Below are 20730 nucleotides of genomic sequence, written 5' to 3'. Positions count from 1 at the left end.
CCTATTCGTATGAGTTTCTCAGCAAAACTAAATGGGACTAGGGTCCTCATTGTTGTACTTCTCATTTTTCTACAAGATGTAGGAATTCATATAATTAGTATTCAAACTATGAAAGTTGCCAAAATGTGCAGTAGCCAAGTGTAGAAAAATAGCGGAGAAAATGGCAGTATACTTACAAGTTTGTGGAAAGGAAAAGGATAATACCTAGAGCATGTAGTTTGGTGATGCTTCACAGCTTCTCAGTTCTTCTTGTTCTTGGCACAAATTTTCTATATGAAGCAAATGAATTTTAGTACTATAAGTAGCGATGAATATATGTTAAAACAGTAAACATGTTATCACTACAAGGATAAAGAATGTAGATATAAATGATGCACTGCGAGTACAGTAGAAGGATACATGTTATCAGATATGCTTAACAGCTACTAGGATTGAAAAATAGTAATCTGCAGTAAAACTTATCAATGAAAAACGCATCTGAATCTGTTGATTAAAAAGGCAACTAGGATTTCCAAGATTTACACTTTGATATATAATATTCAATAGTATGGGGAAGTCTATTCCCAGCCTTAAAAAAATTAAGCAGCATATTGATCAGAGTTGTACTTCTATTCCTAAGATTTGTTCACTAATCAAACATTACTAGAGTGCCCACACGGTTTCAGTTGGTACAAACCTTGCCTCTTTCATCTGGCAATTTGTCAACAAGAGCTTCCCAATTTCGTTGGACAACTTTGGGTGGCTTACGAGATAATGCTTATACACGGGTGCAACCCGTAAAATAATCCTCTTCAATATGTATCGTTGTTGTTGAACACCCTTCTAGAGTATCTTTGTGCATACACCTCTGGACACCTCCTCTTGTTGATCCATTTCAAAGTCTTTCTAACAGCAATGAAAGATAAATAGATCACTAAACAGATAGCAAAGCATGTGAAAATGGGAATAAAAAGAACGAAGGAAAATGTCTCACCGCAACATGACCAATAGCTTTAGGAATATGATGGTCTAGGCTTTCTTTGCTATAATCATTCCAGTGTGTAGCAACATGCATGATGTTGCTGCGGACATGTACACCACAGGCAAGAGCAGATGATCCACTTGCTTCTAGTTAGCTAAAGATGATTATAATATCTGAGATTAAATGCATGCTTTTTGTATGTTCGCAATAGGCCCTGCCTCCTCAGCATTGGGCCTCTGAATCCTTGCCAACCTTTTTCTCTCATACTCCGGAGTTGCGGGCACGATTGTACTACTTTGACGAAGAAGGATATCAGGAAACATTAGAAAAAATATATGTTAACATGTAATGGTGAAATTTGAAATAGCAATAACCATAAGGCATTTGTCAGGCCTGCCGTTTAAAGAAGTTATGCCAGATTTCTGGGGTTTATTTGCTATGTATACGTCATGTATGATCTGCAATCTGGCAGTATATTTCTTTCCCGCTTGTCAGGTGACTATCCTGTTATGGTACATCCCTAGAAAAAACTTGCTATGGTACATGTTTGCAAGACAAAATTAATATCAGTCGAGATATGGGAAACCTGTAGGCATGTCTTCTGATTTAACTGGCCCTGGTGCAGGTATAAAGTGCTTTTACGATGAGGAACTAACTAACCTTTAGGTTTGTTTTGCATCTTGTCAAGTTCAATTTTCTCAGGTTCAGTTTTGCATCAGGTCAGGTGTTCAGCCGTTCAGGTTCATCTTTGAGTTTATAATCATCAGCATCTCTTTGAGTTTATAATCATCAGCATCTGAAATCACCAACTAAAGGATTCAACTACAACCAATTCAATACTAACCATCAACAATTCAGGATAAGAAAAAAGAACCGAGAAAAACAAATCACACTTGCACCGAAATCAACCACATCAAAATTCAGAGAGTTTTATCAATCTCACATGGATACAGTTCAGTTAGTTATCCAACTCAAAATAATTGTAGTCACTGGTGAGCGAAGCAAAACATCAACAATTCATCTCTTTCGGATTATCATCAAAACATAGGTAGCGGCAGTACATTAACCAACTTAAAATTACTCCAGGCAAGCTCAAGTTTATAAGCTGTTGTTTAATTCAGGGAACTATAGCGCCTATAAATACCAATCTTGATCTAGAAGTAGTTCAGATATGCTGAGCGGATCAACAATACACGAATTACCTGAAGGCTCCACTACTACGAAGGTTTGTAGAAGAGGTTGTTACCTTCAGGAGGGCGGTGGCAATCTCGCGGGTGCGGGCGGCGGCGTTTTCGTGGTTGCGGAGGAGGCAGTCCTGGGTGCGGCCGGAGGCGTTAATGCGTGTGCGGATCGAGCAGGTGGCCGTGGGTGAGGACGGCGGCTACGATCCCGTCGGTCGGGAGGGCGGCGTCGTTCGAGCGGTCTGGGCGCGGAGGAGGGTGGCGGCGGTCGACCGAGCAGGATGGGACGGAGGAGCGCGAGTAAGGCCGGCGTCCCGATCCTGCCGATGGTGAGGGCAGCGCTGTTCGACCTGGCTGGGGCAGTTGGATCGGAAGGCACCTCCGATGTTGTGCGTGGAGAGAATGGGGAGAGGTGCAGGAGAAATAGGGAGGGGCGTTGGCTCCTCGCAGAATTAGACTAGGGGTTTGCGATTTTCAAGTGATAGGTATAGTAATAAGCGAAAAAAGAGAATGGAGCGAAAACAATATTCTAGGTGGAGGGAAAAAATATTTTCTATGGGAAATATTGGAGGGAGTGGTCCTTCGGTGCAAGGAAAAATATTTTTGATGGAAAAAATGGAGGGAGTGGCCTACCCCGCCACCATAACCTCCCTGGTAGCCATTCGTGTTTTCACTGCCAAAGTCACAATTCTAGCCATATCGCCCACCTTTTGTGGGAAAATTCATTTCGAAAAATATTGTGGGAAAATTGGTGTGCTCTGGTTTGGATGTGCCCCGGCCATGGTTGAAAATAACAGGACATATGAGTACCGGGCTATGCCTGGGTCGGATGGATTAATATATAATTTTGGTTTAGTATTTAATCTGAAGCACCTAAGAAGAAGACTGAAAAAATAGATAAAGTACAGCTTGAGGAAATCTCTCTGAAACATGCGTACATGTTTCGAACACATGTCCTCTTGTTCAGGAAACAAGCAAACTTGATGCATGCCACTTCAACATGGCAGAAAGATTTAAATAGCCATTACGAAAATCATGAAACAAGAAATCTCGGAAATTTTGGCCGAGAAAAAAAAAACCTTGCTCTCAATCCTTATGGTCATGGTTCGATGGTTCGGTTTTACGATCTCTTGGACTGTACGACTTATTTTAGTTGCTAGCTCTTCTTCATCTCCCATAATTTTTCTGTGACCCATCCACACACGTCATGAAATCTATCGATGTCGTCACAGAATGTGGTAATGTGTGACGGTGATTGTGCGGCCGTCACAGACTTTGGAAGTCCATGACACCAGGGGAAAAACGTCACATATTATGATTTTCTGTGACGTTACGGACCACCGTCATGGGGATTTTTGTCACAGTATATCAGATCTCTTGTAGTGAAGGTTGATGTACTTCTGTATGTGGTTTGAGATATGCAATGTATGTATTGCTGAGTTGTTGAGTACTAGTTCTTATGTTCCGGATTAGTTGTAGTTTTAGCTTCGTCCTAAGTCAAACCTATTTAAATTTGATCAAGCTTGTAGAAAGCTTTGTCCTAATCTACTCGGTTGCTTTTCCCTGGTATACTGGTGTTGATACTCTTGCCGATGGTGATTGACTACTTCAATACATGCATACATGGACGTAGCCTTGACATTACGTCTCAAAAATATATAGGAGAACATTCATTTGTATTTAGGTTTGTGGTTTGGTTTTTACGTTCGGCTGCCTCCAAAAAAGTATAAGATTGTGTCATGAAAGAAGAAAGAGTTTGAAGACCTTAAAATTTTGTTGGTTTCTTTCATACTTATTTTGTAATAGTTGAAGTCAGTTGTTGTCTCATTGTCATGTATTATTTGTTACTATAAATATATGTGGTATTAATTGTAAAAAAAATGACATAAGGTGCAAACCTATATAAAGAACGTTCAACCAAGCATATATAGGGTACATGAGAATCTGGAAGTCTTTGCCTTACAAGTAGACATGGAGGTAGAATGACCACATGATAAAAAGTGCATGATAGGCAATTCAAATGACATGTTAAACACATATCCCATGCTCACAACGTGTTTCCAAAAGATGAGTTAACAGAGACTAGAAATGTATATATGAGCCCTATATATACCATGCATTTCACTAGGATGTCAACAAAGTGAATGTGATATGATATCAGGTTTGCCTACCCCTAGCTTGGCTTACCTAAAATATTAGAGGAAAACAAAAAGATCTCGTCACCCATGGAAATAGAACTAGAACTCTTTTCTAGTACCTTTCCATTATGCTCAACGAGCCCTTATATATACACTCAATCCTTCTAGCCAGCCATAGGTCTTGTTGTCCCCTACAACCGTACTTGCTTGTTTGCATAGTAGATTTCGTGTTGATTTTTGCCTAGAGATGTTCTTCGATGACTCCTTCGTCGATCAACCCACATGGATCCATTCTCTGGATCCAACCGCACAGATCGAGCTATACCTCTGGATATGGACTAGCGGTACAACCGTGGTCATGTGGCGTGCATGCCCACTAGTATACTGCTCCATGGGTAGATCAAAACCGTTCCCCTCCTCGTTTTTGTACACTGGATCCCATGTAATGGAGTTACTATGTTTTCACCACATACAATGATCCTATTGTTTTCTCCCCTTTAACGAACATGAATGACTCGGGCCCTCAGAAATCTGCAGATTTTTTGTTGTTTTTGTTGCAGTCCATCATTCCGACCGAAAAATTGCGTGAGTTTCTTGGTCAAGGTGGATGTAGTTTTTTATGTGAGTTGTTATGTATGCATTGTTGAGTGTGCTCCTTTCCAAATTAAATAAAGTATGAAAATATGTTTTATGATGGGCATATAATGAAAATAATGTGATCCCATCAGTCAAGTTTACCACTAAAGTTACCACGTTAGGCCAATGATTTGGTCTCCACCTTTTAGGGTCGTAAATGTGAAACTGGCGGTCTCGGAGGGTGTGAAGGCAAACTCACCACCAAACAGCACCAGTTTTTAGTCCAAGGAGAGAAAAGAAGACTATTTTCACCTCCGCCTCGATCCCATCGCCCGCCGCTTCCTCCTCGATCTCGCGCGCCATGGCGAAGGCGAAGCCATCGTCCTCGGCGTCGAAGCAGCCGCAGCAGCAGAACGGCGGCGGCCACGCGGCGGTGCCGTCGAAGCTGGCGCGGTACCTGGACCCGGAGGCGTCGTGGGACAAGGACCAGCTGCTGGACGCGGTGCACTGGATCCGGCAGGCGGTGGGGCTCGCCTGCGGCCTCCTCTGGGGCTCCGTGCCCCTCGTCGGCGGCGTCTGGATCGCCCTGTGAGTACCCGCACGCCTTTTCTCCCTTCTTGCCGCCCCTGGAATAATCGATCCATGTACGTAGTGCACTACTCTAGTTATGCCTGAGCTGAATTTGCACCCCGTGTGAGGAATTTTGCGAGATCCTTGGCTGGTCCTTGTACCTGCTTCAGGACAACTACACTTGTTCTCGCTGCGCTGTAGTTTTACTTCAGTTGGAACCTCCTCTGTAAATATGAAGGATTCCGAATTCGGGTCATAAGAATGCTGCACCTAAAAAGATCAGGCAGGATAATAATAATTACTACTAGTAGGTGTTTTCAGTTTGGAATGCGAGCAAGGTTTTCGTGCGAAATTCACATCCATTGCTGTTGCCATGACCTGCTCTTTTGTTTGATCCAGTTATTACAACATTGGGAGTATCATCATGTGAGATTTTGATGGTTATGCTGCATGGCTTGATCGCAGATTCTTGGCTATTTCTACCGGTATAGTTTACTGGTACTATGCATACGTACTGAAGATCGACGAGGAGGAATTCGGAGGCCACGGCGCCCTGCTTCAGGAGGGGATGTTTGCTTCGTTCACACTTTTCCTGGTAAAAAAAAAGGCTTCATTTCAATTAGTCTGTTTCAGCACATTGTTAATCATGCTGTGTCCAGGTCGATCCTACTAATTTTGTCCCTAAGATATATGCATGCCTTGCTGTTCTCTTAAATCATTCCGTGATCTAAACTGCCGTGTGAAAACTTAGTAGCAAGTAAATAAAATTATGGTCCTCTAAAGTTATGGTACATAAAGTTATTGGCATCGCTGCTTCAACTATGTATATATATGCTAATTTCAATCAGTAGGCAGTTGCTGGTGATTACTGACAAGACAAAATGTTTTTTTTTTGTTTTACTTTGCAGCTCTCATGGATTCTTGTATACAGTTTGGCTCACTTCTGAGAAGAAGCTCCTTCGTTGAACATACCATGGGACAACTGCCCACCAGACCGGTCAGAAGGAAATTCGCCACAAACCGTGTAAATTAAAGAGCCTTAGAGCAGCACTGTATTAAACCAGTCCAGGCAGTACCGCTGTTTCTGAATCCCAGTGTAATTTTGTTAATTATGGTTAGTTCAATTCAGCATGGGCTAGACCGCTGTTCAATATTGATACTCCAGGCAGTTACGCTGTTTCTGAATCCCTGTGTGGAAATTTGGTTCAATATTGAATCAAACAGATCCATTGTTAGTTGAATAATCATTGTAAACTTATCAATTGCTAAGAAGAATTTCGTTATAGATTGTCAAACAACACTCATTTGTAAAGGGCAAAAGCACCAGACATGAGATCTTGATGAACAAAAGTTACAAAGAGATCATCTCATCACAGCAAATATTGTACATCTGTTGCACTACATTCCAAGAAACACAACCGTTCCTCCGTTTTTTTTGGCAAAATTAGCCATTCTCTAGCTCTCTAGCCACCGCGTAAGCTTTTGGCAAAGTTGCTGCTGTTAGTTTGACAAAACTGGAGTGGATCATGATCCGGTCCACCATCAGATCCTTGGTGATGGGCGACATGGAATTCACTTCTTAGCATGGAGCTTTCTCCTTTTGTTGTTGTTGTTAGGCCTCTCACGTTTCTGTTCTTTCTTCCTCTTCTTGAGCTGCACCTGGTGTGACCTTCCGACCAGCGAGGGTTGCTCCTTCAACCCAAAGCTTCTCGCGACATGTCCCAGGTGGAGCTTCTTGACCATGAAAATCTTCTTCAGTTCGCCTCGGTGGGCGGTGTAAGCACGGAGCCATGAACAGAAGGCGTCCCTCGCAAGCTTGTTTGCTGTGGCCTGCATACAAGTAAATGATTGCAGACACATTCAGATCAATAACAGCAGCACAAATCCTAATATTGACAATAACAAGGAACACAAGCTATTCTTCTAGTTTATGCAGGAGTCAAACATGATACTCATCACTCATCGGAAGAATATGCACATTACCTCCGATGCGATGTAATTTTCCAGCGTTCTCTGCACAGAGAGTATCCATGGGTGCATATCCAAAGATATAGGCTTCCTCTTGAGAGGCTTCTCTCCATTTAAAGGGAAACCATCTAAAACCTTTTGGAAGGGGTATTCTGTCAGAGATACGCCGTGTAGCTCTAGATCTCTCAAGTAATCGATTTCAACAGGTTGGAGAAACAGGAGGGCCTCCCCCTTTTCACCAATCCTTGCAGTTCTTCCGACCCTATGATAAACAGATAATGTTACTAAAGCTGAAACATACCCAGGCGATAACTAGCACAAACGAAGTATGGGGGTATAATGTCTTTATTAGCGTCTAATATCAAATCTTCATAAGAAATCACAGAACGATGTAGCATTCACAAGAAAGAGCTAAACACTGTACAAGATTACCATTAACAAAAGGAAGAGCTATCTACACTTCATTCAGTTCCCATATGAACAACGAATCTGGCGCCACTTACAGGGAAACTAATAGAGCATAACCTACGTGTAAAAATGCATGACATGAGATACTTAAGGTACCTGTGAACATATTCAGAAGCCTCCCCAGGTGAGTCATACTGTATGATGCATTTCACTTTCGGAATGTCCAAACCCCTAGCAGCAACATCAGTGCATACAAGAATTGCAGATTTTTCAGTACTGAATCCCAAGTATGATTTCTTTCTATCCTCCTGGTCCATGCTACCATGTAAACGGAATACTTTACAGCTAAGAAACTTTTGCTTATTTTCCGCATCTAGTGCAAGGCCACGGCTCCACTCAAGCTGGCTGAGAACAGTGTGATGGAAATCTACAGAGTCACATGTTGACAAGAAAACGACAACCTGCAAAAGGAAGATGAGAACTAACTTAAAATAGTTCAACTCTCAGACGTCCAGGGGCTACAGGGTAACAAGTAAAACTTGTGGTGGAAAGAAAATTATAGCCTAGTGATAGATAAACAGTTTCATGGTATATAGAACTAACCTTCTGGGACACTTGTCTTTCAAATTGAGATTTCAGAATGGTAAGAAGAACCGCAAGCCTCGAACCACATGAAACTGCATAAAATAAAAGGCATTGCAGTGACTACAAAAGCAACACATGGCAAACATGAGGATAAAGTTCCAAGCGAGCAAATTTCCACTACCTTTAACATATCTTTGAATCAATTGTGCGGGAAGCTTAAAATCATCAACCGCATGTTGCACCATATAATTGTGCTTTACAGGTATTTCCTCCTCGTCATCAGATAATAAGGAAGTGTGCTTCTTCCCTAGGGCTCTGGACCTCTCAGAAGGCTTATTTTGTTCATCAAGTCCAATCATCACTGGGTTCTTCAAACTAATGTTGGCTAAGCGGTTCACCTTTTCGTTGAGAGTTGCTGATAAGAGAAGGTTTTGCCTTTGCACATGGTCTGTTTTGCTTTTATTCTGGCCAGAAGCATCAGTTCTGGAACCCAAGAGGCCTAGTATATCCTCGACTGCTTTTCCAAAACCAAGTTCAAGAATGCTGCATGAATCAAAGTAAACATGGTTGCCGTAAGAGCTTTGTCCACTGGATAAGATATCTTGTATGGAAAAGGGTTAACTAAATGATGAATTCATGTACTAGACCTGTCAGCTTCATCAAAAACTATCCAGCGCAAATTTGAATAAACAAATGAGGAAGTATGTTGTAAGTGGTCCAGCAGGCGCCCAGGAGTAGCAATAAGAATTGATATCCCTGGATAAAATGTGTAGATTCAAAATACACAATTATAAGAAGACAATATTATACGAGAAAAGGCAAGAAATGCTTGATAGGACAACATATATACCTTTCCGTAGCCTTGCTTTCTCTTTTGATCTACTCTCACCGCCCATCACATACCCAGGGACAAGCCAGTGGAAACGATGCACCAACTGCTGCGCAATCCCATAAACCTGCAAGCACAGCTCTCGCGTTGGAACAATCACCAACGCTGGAGTCACATAATTAGTAACACATCATTCAGGCTATTGGGAGCCTTCACAAGAAAACTAGACGGATTTCCCATTTTACAGCCCTAAGTATTTTTCAAGGCAGATAAAATAGCTGAATTCCATTATTAGCAAATGGCAGCTAGACTCAGTGATAGAAAATGCATATCCACCTAACCCAGGGATAAGAGACACAAGCAGAGCGAAGCAAGCCATTACCAAAAGTTCCATGGGTCCTCTCGACACGAGGCTCCCTCATCTGGAGAAGGTGAACGATCGGCGCAAGGTACGCAAGCGTCTTGCCGGTACCAGTCGCCGCCTTGACCAGCCTGCAATTGTTCAGCACGAAACAACAGATGTTTGTTCAAAAATGAGTAGTGCTCTAACTAATGAGATGGACAAAATGAGACTGTGTTAGGTGCGCACAAGTGCTGCCCTGACATGGCGACCGGAATCGCCTGCGCCTGGATCCGCGTCGGTGCCTGGAAACCCATCTTGTCTAGCCCACAGAAATTGAACAACATACAATGGTTAGCAAGTACTCCTAGAAGAGAATTGCTGTAAGACAAATGGGCTGACTAGCATTTAGCAAAAGGAAAATCAGAAACACATTGCTTCTTCATTGGCTATAAGATGTGCTCAGCAGAATCCAGAGGTATGCCACCCCCACAAATCACATCAAAGTATGCGATTTTTCTAACATATTTGATCCTACAACCAAGAATCTATCCTTGTCTCACTACAGTTTAGAGCAGAACCAACGCTCAATGATAAAAAAATTAATGATACTAGGCATATAGTTTCTAATTCCTCGACCCAACCAAGTCACTACGTCAAGTAGGAAGAGAGGGACCTTGGAGGTGTGAGCAGAGGGTGGGGTGGAGGCCGAGGTCGGCGAAGGAGCGCGAAGAGAAGAGCCCCTCCTCCGCGTCCTCTTCCTTCGCTTTCTTCGCCGGCGCCGGCGCTTGCGCCGGCGACTTGCCGAGCTTCCTCTTGGCGGCCATGGAGAGCTCGCGGCGGGGGAGACGAGCAGGGGTTTAGGGCGAACCAACGGGGAGAGGCGGGTTCCGCCTTCAGACAGCGTTTACGTAACCAAGTGGCTCGTGCGTAACTGGGCTTGGGTTGTGTAACGTTAGGCCCAGCAAAGCCTAGTCAGGCAGAATTCGTCCAAGAAAACAGATTGCCTTTTTTTTTTCTCCCCTAAAAAAAAAGATTGCCTACAAAATAAAACAAATCATTTTCAGATGAGCAAGATTTTCTTTTAATATGTCTCTAAATAGGTTTAGGCCTTCTAGTTATTACTTCAGTTTACATGCGCAAAAAAATGTTGTTTTCATGCTTAAATCATTGTTATTCATGAGCTATTTCCATATTCGAAAAAATAATTATAGCCCATGTTTTAGAGTTGTATAGATTCATAGCTATTGTATGTGCGCTTGTAGCTCCATATTTGTAAGAGTATGCTTGCACCATACAACATTTCAATGCGAGAATACATCTGTAAATAAGAAACCGTATTTGTAGATGCCAACATAATCATTTTCATGTGCAATCCGTGTTACTCAATTTTATTCTAAGCGAGAACTGTTTACATCTCGTAAGAGATACACACCAGCTAAAGATCCAACGGTGGTGTTACATCGTAGGCACATTGAGAACGTAAATAAAAAATTGCAACCATATACATATAAAATGATAACAACGGAATCCCAATCCTGGGAACAAAACCAAGAAACAATTTGTCGTTTACATCGACACCACGACCATTGCTCAGTTCAACAACACCCTCACCATGTCAAAGCGCAATCCATGCATCTCCTCCAGAGCCTTGGACCTGATGCTGCTGCTGCTCAATAGCTAAGGTGTGCTTCATTGCTTTTACTATACTGGCCTTCCATGGTGCCATGTCCGAGGTGAGGGTGATGGGCCTCCTCCTGCACCAAAAAGGGGACAATGGTGTTAGGCGCATCGTGAATTCTCCATCGCTTTAAAGATTACCAGAGATGAGCCCTTTAGCTGTATTGTTTCTGAAAATTCTACTGTAGTATGTTTAACTGGCTAAAGTAGTTATCTGGTTTCCTCACGTCTTCAGTGTTTCCATTTCCCACCAGTATGGCATGCCAAATCAATTACGGTACAATAAGCAGATGAGGAAAATAGGATCTAGAAGACAAGAATTACATTTCATGAACAAAAGAATAAGCTCATGTCCAGTTAAGTGTAATTTTCTGTTTTAGCAAAAAGTTCGCTGTGTGACGTGGTGGTGGGATGGCGCAGCTAGATTGGATCATGCTAAGCTGGCCGGGTGGTAGTTATCTCATTCCTTCGTCCCGTAACAGAAACGCTACAATTTTTGGCAGCACAAAAATCCTCTCTGTCTTGCTCGTTTCTGAACCTAACTGCCGCCTGCTCTTCAGTTTTGATGGAGGGTCTTGAGGCGCGCTTGGCCAGGATAGAGAGTCAGGTTTATCTCAACCTCATGGCGAGGCCGACAAGTACCACAGACTGGTTAGAGGCTTACAGCCTTTCTCTGCAGCTTGCCTTTTTGACAGGGTGTCATGGCACTTTGCCAACCAAACTATTCTTGATGTCTCTCACAAGGGACAGTAGTTTATACTATATCTAAATTGGAAACCTTACGAGATATGTGATGGTCCGTACAGGCCGATGAAGTCTTGCATCAATGGTATCGATATATTACGTTTTAAAAGTAACAAGCAAATAACCAAGTGAACAATATGTAAATTTCTTTAATATGAGTTAAGTTTGTTATAGGTTAAATCTGGTAATGTTGTGTGTAATCTTCAGCGAAATGGCACTACCAAATTCAAGTAGCGCAGATTATTTCTTGTGTTGGCCGAGCATTGGAGACAATCTGGAAGGAGATGACATGCCACTTTTATTTTTGTTACAGTCGGAACATATAAAGAAGGGTGTTATAGGGCGCCGTGTTATAGTCCTACCAAAATTTGTACAAATCAACTATTTTGTAGGACTATAAATACTAATACGCATGAATTACCCTGGAGTACAAGCACATCAAACCTTAATGTAACTAAGTAAACTACAAATAGCAAGTCCCTACATCCATATTAGCATTGATCAACCAAGTAACAGACCGTCGTAAAGAGAAAGGTAACAGAAAGACCATAAGCAAATCCACTTATCATTAAGAAAAGAGATGACAAAAAAATCAATATAGAATAATACTGCATAGAATCAAATGTCACATTTCCTCATTTTGCAACAGAAGACTAACCTGACAGAATACACATCCTATATCGCCCAAGGAAAAACGGTCGCATTTCTTGCCCAGAATGTTCTTGCCTTCTTAGAAGCGAGTAGCAATTTGTGCAAAAACAGACTTAAAATCTGTTGTTGGTGTTCCTTCACCTTCAGGTTTTGATGCCAGATCAAACGCCTTGAACCTTGCTTCCTCAAATAGCAATGCCTAGGCAGGAAAGGCATCAGGGATAGTAACCACTAGTCAGTAAGGCGCAGATAGATGCAAGGACTATATATGGTAGATGACTAGCTAAAAACACATCGAACAATAGTTTATCTACAGAAACGTGTGTTTCACTCTATAAAGGTACCTGTATGCAAACTTCTGCAACATCCGCTCTGGCAATAGTTTTTGTTTCTGTCTTCAAGATCTCGTCATCCTTTCCAATGATTAACTCCCGCACACCACCATCTTTGTCTTGTAGTCCTCCAGCCCTGCAAAGAGATGAGAAATGTGAGAGGTATGTTATCCGCACAAAATTGTTGGTGCAAAATACAAAAATTGTGTATAAGATTAATTTTGTTGTATTTCTTCCTTCACAATGAACTTCTGTTGTTTTCTTTATTCGTCACACATATATATTTTATGACTGTACATATATGAAGAAGAAAAGTAACAGACTGGCTAGCGGCCTGTTGCATACAAATGTGAGAAAATAAATATTTGTGGATTATGCAACAATAAATCTATTCCACAAACAGCGCTAACAACCGAGTTTGTGCTATGACCTTATGATTGTATATGGTATACCACAGTCCGCTAGGTACTGTTCTGCCTTTCGTTTCCACACCTACACATTTAGAATGGCAATTGGTTAGTGTTAAGTTTCAAAATGATGCAGATAATATGTTCATCACAAATATAGGTAAGAACAAATAGTACAAAATTCTTTGAATTTGCCATATACCAGTATATTCCCATTTCCTAGCTTGTTTAGTGGATGGTTGAGATCTGTTCCTCCCATGGATCCAACCAAAACAATCTGCTTTACACCAATGCTCTTGGCTGCATCGATTTGATTCTTTTGGCCAATCCAATCCACCTAAAATCATCAGTGAAAAACAACACACGACATTAACAGCAAAGAAATGCACAAGTTTTCATTGCTAATGTGAGCTTAATGTCGTCATTGCCAAGTGATTTCTTGATTCAGTCACCTGTTCAGGGTCAGATCCTTCGTCGAAGTAAAACTCGGGCCGCCCGCCTTTGCTAGGATCGAACCCGGGCTTCATCTTCGGGACGGCACTAGTGAGGATGACGAGTGCGTCGATGCCCTCGACCGCGGCGGCGATGGCCACGAGGTCTCTTATGTCGCCGACGAGCACGTCGTCTCCGCCGCCTATCTTGGCCTTGCTGTCCTGCGTCCTGACCAGCCCTCTGGCCGTGAACTGGCCCGCTCTCTCCTTCAGCTTCTTGTACACGATCTGGCCTGGATAATAACGGTGTGCAAATGGGGAGGTAAATCGGTGGTGATGCATCTTGATTTCAATCAGAGAAATTAACGCAAAGGAGCAGCCTCTGCCGGCCAATCCTCCCATACGTGATACGGCGCCGCCGGAATATAGCAATGTAGGGCTAGCAAATGAGAAGCAGGTAAAACTAGAAGGATGTGTCTATCTACCTGTTCGTCCTCCGGCGCCGGTGACGAGCACGGTGGCAGGCGACCCGCCGGCGGCCGCGGAGACGGCGAGCGCGGCCCGCCCGGGACCCCGCCTCGACGAGAAGACGCTGTGGCGGGGAGGAAGGAGGGTTTGTCCGCTGAATGGGGACGACAAGCGCACCGCCGCCGCCGCCGCCGTGGTCATCGTTGCAATGTTTCCCCTCCGGCGAGTGAGCACGTCAGTGGGTATTGAGATTTGAGAAAGAAGAAGTGCGAGTGGGTTGGGCGACCTCTCAGCCTATCCACGATAGTGAGCTGGCGTCCACGGGCTGGGCGTTGGCCTATGAAGCCCACCACGCGTCCATCACTGAGTGGGCAGGCCAACCATCATGAGCCGTTCGATCCGAGGAGGGGCAGCCGCGTAAATCTGAGCCGTTGGTTTCTTAGGGCATCACAAACGGTCGCAAACGGACGCTTTGGGTTGCACCCAGCGGCCCGACGCAAAATGACCGGTCTGTCCGCAGGGATACAAATGCAGCCTAAATATGCATCGTGAATTCATCTTCGCGGACACGACGCAGTCAGTGCACGCGTTTGCGCCCTTCGCACTTGGGCCTGCACGTCAGCGAGCAAGGACGCTTCGTCTCTCCGGATGGCAATGGGTACCCGTCCTTAACCCGGTGGGTACCCGCATCAAATGGAGGAGGGTATGGTGAGAAAAAAACTTCATGGGTTCCTTAATGGTAAATTATCTGACCCAACGGGTCTGGCGGAGGCGGGTATGGAGGTATGAAACCCATACCCTTTAACCCGTAGACCCGTCTCAGACATATGGAGCCTACCTGTCATTGACTAAAGAGACACCCCACGTCCCCACTCCCCAAAGACCCAAACCGGCAAACCCTAGCTTTCTATCGTTCATTGTTCCCCAAATCCCGAGCCCCCTCCCTCTGCTCTCAGCCTCTCACGTCGCCGCCGCCCCATGATGGCGTGTAACTCACACGTTCGTTGGGAACCCCAAGAGGAAGGTATGATGCGCACAGTAGCAAGTTTTCCCTCAGAAAGAAACCAAGGTTTAATCGAACCAGGAGGAGCCAAGAAGCACGTTGAAGGTTGATGGTGGCGAAATGTGATGCGGCGCAACAACGAGGATTCCGGCGCCAACGTGGAATCCGCACAACAAAACCAAAGTACTTTGCCCCAACGAAACAAGTGAGGTTGTCAATCTCACCGGCTTGCCGTAACAAAGGATTAAGCGTATCGAGTGGAAGATGATTGTTTGCAAGAAAATAGTAAAACACAATTGCAGTAGATTGTATGCTATGTAAAGAATAGGACCGGGGTCCACAGCTCACTAGAGGTGTCTCTCCCATAAGATAAAGCATGTTGGGTGAACAAATTACAGATCGGGCAATTGACAAATAGAGAAGAGCATAACAATGCATATACATGATATGATAAATATAGTGAGATTTAATTGGGCATTACGACAAAGTACATAGACCGCCATCCAACCGCATCTATGCCTAAAAAGTCCACCTTCAAAGTTATCATCCGAACCCCATTCGGTATTAAGTTGCAAAGCAACGTGACAATTGCATTAAGTATGGTGCGTAATGTAATCGACAACTACATCCTTAGACATAGAATCAATGTTTTATCCCTAGTGGCAACAAGCACATCACAACCTTAGAACTTTCTCGTCACCGTCCCGTGTGTCAATGAAGGCATGAACCCACTATCGAGCATAAATACTCCCTCTTGGAGTTAAGAGTACAAACTTGGCCGAGCCTCTACTAATAACGGAGAGCATGCAAGATCATAAACAACACATAAACAATAGATTGATAATCACCATAACATAGTATTCTCTATCCATCGGATCCCGACAAACACAACATATAGAATTACATATAGATGATCTTGATCATGTTAGGCAGCTCACAAGATCTAACAATGAAGCGCAACAAGGAGAAGACGACCATCTAGCTACTGCTATGGACCCATGGTCCAGGGGTGAACTACTCACTCATCACTCCGGAGGCGATCATGGCGATGAAGAGTCCTCCGGGAGATGAATCCCCTCTCCGGCAGGGTGCCGGAGGCGATCTCCCGAATCCCCGAGATGGGATTCGCGGCGGCGTCTCTCGGAAGGTTTTCCGTATCGTGGCTCTCGGATCGGGGGTTTCGCGACGGAGGCTATTTGTAGGCGGAAGGGTAGGTCGGGGGGCTGACGAGGGCCCACACCATAGGGCGGCGCGGGCCCCTCTCGGCCGCGCGGCCCTATGGTGGCGGCGCCTCGTCGCCCCACTTCGTTATCTCTTCGGTCTTCCGGAAGCTCCGTGCAAAAATAGGACCCCGGGCGGTGATTTCGTCCAATTCCGAGAATATTTCCTTACTAGGATTTCGAAACCAAAAACAGCAGAAACAAAGAATCGGCTCTTCGGCATCTTGTTAATAGGTTAGTTCCGTAAAATGCGTAAATACGACATATAATGTGCATAAAACATGTAGATATCATCAATAAAGTAGCATGGAACATCAGAAATTATCGATACGTTGGAGACGTATCAGCATCCCTAAGCTTAGTTTCGCTCGTCCCGAGCGAGTAAAACGATAACAAAGATAATTTCGAAGTGACATGCCATCATAATCTTGATCATACTATTTGTAAACATATGTAATGAATGCAGTGATCAAAACAAAGGTAATGACATGAGTAAACAAGTGAATCATATGACAAAGACTTTTCATGAATAGTACTTTCAAGACAAGCATCAATAAGTCTTGCATAAGAGTTAACTCATAAAGCAATAAATCAAAGTAAAGGTATTGAAGCAACACAAAGGAAGATTAAGTTTCAGCGGTTGCTTTCAACTTATAACATGTATATCTCATGGATATTGTCAACATAAAGTAATATAACAAGTGCAATATGCAAGTATGTAGGAATCAATGCACAGTTCACACAAGTGTTTGCTTCTTAAGGTGGAGGGAGATAGGTAAACCGACTCAACAATAAAAGTAAAAGAATGGTCCTTCAAAGAGGAAAGCATCGATTGCCGTATTTGTGCTAGAGCTTTTATTTTGAAAACATGAAACAATTTTGTCAACGGTAGTAATAAAGCATATGAGTTATGTAAATTATATCTTACAAGTTGCAAGCCTCATGCATAGTATACTAATAGTGCCCGCACCTCGTCCTACTTAGCTTGGACTACCGGATCTTTGCATGCCATGTTTCAACCAAGTGTCACAAAGGGGTACCTCCATGCCGCTCTGTACAAAGGTCTAAGGAGAATGCTCGCATTTTGGATTTCTCGCTTTTGATTATTCTCAACTTAGACATCCATACCGGGACAACATGGACAACAGATAATGGACTCCTCTTAAATGCATAAGCATGTAGCAATGATTCTCATATGAGATTGAGGATATATGTCTAAAACTGAAACTTCAACCATGATTCATGACTTTAGTTAGTGGCCCAATGTTCTTCTCTAACAATTTTGCATGCTCCAACCACTAAGGTGATAGATCCTTCAGACAAGACGGACATGCATAGCAACTCACATGATATTCAACAATAGTTGATGGCGTTCCCCGTAAGCATGGTTATCGCACAACAAGCAACTTAATAAAAGATAAAGTGCATAAGTACATATTCAATACTACGATAGTTTTTAAGGCTATTTTGTCCCATGAGCTATATATTGCAAAGGTGAATGATGGAATTTTAAAGGTAGCACTCAAGCAATTTACTTTGGAATGGCGGAGAAATACCATGTAGTAGGTAGATATGGTGGACACAAATGGCATAGTGGTTGGCTCAAGGATTTTGGATGCATGAGAAGTATTCCCTCTCGATACAAGGTTTAGGCTAGCAAGGTTATTTGAAGCAAACTCAAGGATGAACCGGTGCAGCAAAACTCACATAAAAGACATATTGTAAACATTATAAGACTCTACACCGTCTTCCTTGTTGTTCAAAACTCAATACTAGATATTATCTAGACCTTAGAGAGACCAAATATGCAAATCAAATTTTAGCAAGCTCTATGTATTTCTTCATTAATGGGTGCAAAGCATATGATGCAAGAGCTTAAACATGAGCACAACAATTGCCAAGTATCACATTATCCAAGACATTTTAGAATTACTACATGTAGCATTTTCCAATTCCGACCATATAACAATTTAACGAAGAAGAAACTTCGCCTTGAACATTATGAGTAAAGCCTAAGGACATATTTCTCCATATGCAACAGCGGAGCGTGTCTCTTTCCCACAAAGTGAATGCTAGGATCCATTTTATTCAAACAAAAACAAAAACAAAAACAAAAACAAACCGACGCTCCAAGTAAAGAACACAAGATGTGATTGAATAAAAATATAGTTTCAGGGGAGGAACCTCGATGATGTTGTCGATGAAGAAGGGGATGCCTTGGGCATCCCCAAGCTTAGACGCTTGAGTCTTCTTAGAATATGCAGGGGTGAACCACGGGGCATCCCCAAGCTTAGAGCTTTCACTCCTCTTGATCATAGTATATCATTCTCCTCTCTTGACCCTTGAAAACTTCCTTCACACCAAACTTCAAGCAAACTCATTAGAGGGTTAGTGCACAATTAATAATTCACACATTCAGAGGTGACACAAACATTCTTTACACTTCTGGACATTGCATAAAGCTACTGGACATTAATGGATCAAAGAAATAAATCCAACATAGCAAAAGAGGCAATGCGAAATAAAAGGCAGAATCTGTCAAAAACAGAACAGTCCGTAAAGACGAATTTAAAGATGGCACCAGACTTGCTCAAATGGAAAAACTCAAAACTAATGAAAGTTGCGTACATATCTGAGGATCACGCTCGTAAATTGGCAGATTTTTTCGAATTTTCTACAGAGGCCTGTGCCCAGATTCGTGACAGACAGCAATGCTGTTTCTGCGCAGCGATCCCAAATATAACATCAACTTTGACATAGAAACTTTACTTGGCACAAAAACATGATAAGGAGAGGTTGCTACAGTAGTAAACAACTTCCAAGACTCAAATATAAAACAAAGTACTATAGTAAAAACATGGGTTGTCTCCCATAAGCGCTTTTCTTTAACGCCTTTCAGCCTAGGCGCGTAAAGTGCAAATCAAGTATTATCGAGAGTAGAAGCATCAACATCATAACTTGTTCTAATAATAGAATCAAAAGGCAACTTCATTCTCTTTCTAGGGAAGTGTTCCATACCTTTCTTGAGAGGAAATTGATATTTAATATTACCTTCCCTCATATCAATAACAAGCACCAACGGTTCGAAGAAAAGGTCTTCCCAACACAATAGGACAAGATGCATTGCATTCGATATCCAAGACAACAAAATCAACGGGGACAAGGTTATTGTTAACCGTAATGCGCACATTATCAATCCTCCCCAAAGGTTTCTTTTTAACATTATCGGCAAGATTAACATCCAGATAACAATTCTTTAATGGTGGCAAGTCAAGCATATCATAAATCTTTTTAGGCATAACAGAAATACTTGCACCAAGATCACATAAAGCATTACATTCAAAGTCATTGAATTTCATTTTAATGATGGGCTCCCAACCATCTTCTAACTTTCTAGGAATAGAAGTTTCAAGTTTTAGTTTCTCTTCTCTAGCTTTTATGAGAGCATTTGTAATATGTTTTGTAAAGGCTAAATTTATAGCACTAGCATTAGGACTTTTAGCAAGCTTTTGTAAGAACTTTATAACTTCAGAGATGTGGCAATCATCAAAATCTAAATCATTATGAGCTACAGCAATGGGATCATTGTTCCCAAGGTTGGAAAAAATTTCAGCAGCTTTATCACAAACGGTTTCAGACAGCTTTAGCAATTTCAGTGCGTTTTGTTCGCTTTGCACTAGAAGTAGAAACATTGCCAACACCAATTATTTTACCATTGATAGTAGGAGGTGCAGCAACATGTGAAGCATTAACATTACTAGTGGTGGTAATAGTCCAAACTTTAGCTACATTATTCTCTTTAGCTAGTTTTTCATTTTCTTCTCTATCCCACCTAGCACGCAATTCAGCCATTAATCTTATATTCTCATTAATTCTAACTTGGATGGCATTTGCTGTAGTAGTAATCTTATTATCAATATCATTATTAGGCATAACTTTCAATTTTAAAAGATTAACATTAGAGGCAAGTCTATCAACTCTAGAAGCAATAGTATCAATTTTATCAAGCTTTTCCTCAACGATTTGTTAAAAGCAGCTTTGTGTACTAATAAATTCTTTAAGCATGGCTTCAAGACCAGAGGGTACACTCCTATTATTATTGTAAGAATTCCCATAAGAATTACCATAACCATTACCATTAGCAGAAGGATATGGCCTATAGTTATTACCGAGTTGTTCCTATAAGCATTGTTGTTGAAATTATTGTTTTTAATGAAATTCACATCAACATTTTCTTC

General features: G+C 42.3%; 3 protein-coding genes and 1 long non-coding RNA gene across 4 annotated transcripts; 1 reads left to right on the top strand and 3 right to left on the bottom strand.

Annotated features, from left to right (window-relative positions):
* Window positions 1-226: 226 nt before the first annotated feature.
* Window positions 227-1082, bottom strand: LOC124707913. Its single transcript, XR_007005026.1, has 3 exons — window positions 974-1082; window positions 677-885; window positions 227-269 (listed from the first exon to the last, which is right to left on the bottom strand). It is a non-coding gene; the product is annotated as an uncharacterized LOC124707913 (long non-coding RNA).
* Window positions 1083-5202: 4120 nt separating this feature from the next.
* Window positions 5203-6724, top strand: LOC124708860 (respirasome Complex Assembly Factor 1-like). The gene is made up of 3 exons (XM_047240500.1): window positions 5203-5444; window positions 5892-6021; window positions 6335-6724. The coding sequence occupies exons 1-3, from the start codon at window positions 5218-5220 to the stop codon at window positions 6371-6373; spliced, it is 396 nt and encodes a 131-aa protein (XP_047096456.1). The 5' UTR covers window positions 5203-5217; the 3' UTR covers window positions 6374-6724.
* On the bottom strand, window positions 6656-10415 carry LOC124708861 (DEAD-box ATP-dependent RNA helicase 17-like). Its single transcript, XM_047240501.1, has 10 exons — window positions 10233-10415; window positions 9806-9878; window positions 9599-9708; window positions 9238-9381; window positions 9035-9143; window positions 8569-8930; window positions 8406-8479; window positions 7959-8263; window positions 7410-7656; window positions 6656-7256 (listed from the first exon to the last, which is right to left on the bottom strand). The coding sequence occupies exons 1-10, from the start codon at window positions 10381-10383 to the stop codon at window positions 6999-7001; spliced, it is 1833 nt and encodes a 610-aa protein (XP_047096457.1). The 5' UTR covers window positions 10384-10415; the 3' UTR covers window positions 6656-6998.
* Window positions 10416-10918: 503 nt separating this feature from the next.
* On the bottom strand, window positions 10919-14656 carry LOC124647024 (uncharacterized protein At5g02240-like). Its single transcript, XM_047187030.1, has 8 exons — window positions 14651-14656; window positions 14287-14563; window positions 13823-14094; window positions 13573-13707; window positions 13394-13455; window positions 12976-13099; window positions 12639-12830; window positions 10919-11313 (listed from the first exon to the last, which is right to left on the bottom strand). Exons 1-7 carry the CDS (start codon window positions 14654-14656, stop codon window positions 12711-12713), a joined length of 996 nt encoding a protein of 331 aa, XP_047042986.1. The 3' UTR covers window positions 10919-11313; window positions 12639-12710.
* Between the last annotated feature and the right edge of the window lie 6074 nt (window positions 14657-20730).

This window comes from Lolium rigidum, chromosome 4 (assembly GCF_022539505.1).
Source record: "Lolium rigidum isolate FL_2022 chromosome 4, APGP_CSIRO_Lrig_0.1, whole genome shotgun sequence".
Taxonomy (NCBI): domain Eukaryota; kingdom Viridiplantae; phylum Streptophyta; class Magnoliopsida; order Poales; family Poaceae; genus Lolium; species Lolium rigidum.
Note: the sequence above shows the minus strand (reverse complement) of the source record. Positions and strands in the feature narration are given on the sequence as shown.

Excerpts from the sequence above, each read along its gene's own strand:
- LOC124708860 (XM_047240500.1), top strand. The coding sequence starts at position 5,218 with ATGGCGAAGGCGAAGCCATCGTCCTCGGCGTCGAAGCAGCCGCAGCAG. Across the intron at positions 5,445-5,891 it reads GGCGGCGTCTGGATCGCCCT|ATTCTTGGCTATTTCTACCG; the intron begins GTGAGTACCCGC and ends GCTTGATCGCAG. Across the intron at positions 6,022-6,334 it reads CTTCGTTCACACTTTTCCTG|CTCTCATGGATTCTTGTATA; the intron begins GTAAAAAAAAAG and ends TTTACTTTGCAG.
- LOC124647024 (XM_047187030.1), bottom strand. Across the intron at positions 13,708-13,822 it reads AAGGATCTGACCCTGAACAG|GTGGATTGGATTGGCCAAAA; the intron begins GTGACTGAATCA and ends TGATGATTTTAG. Across the intron at positions 13,100-13,393 it reads ATACCATATACAATCATAAG|GGCTGGAGGACTACAAGACA; the intron begins GTCATAGCACAA and ends ATCTCTTTGCAG.
- LOC124708861 (XM_047240501.1), bottom strand. The coding sequence starts at position 10,383 with ATGGCCGCCAAGAGGAAGCTCGGCAAGTCGCCGGCGCAAGCGCCGGCG. Across the intron at positions 9,382-9,598 it reads GAGGACCCATGGAACTTTTG|CGTTGGTGATTGTTCCAACG; the intron begins GTAATGGCTTGC and ends ATGTGACTCCAG. Across the intron at positions 7,657-7,958 it reads GCTTCTGAATATGTTCACAG|GGTCGGAAGAACTGCAAGGA; the intron begins GTACCTTAAGTA and ends TGTTTATCATAG.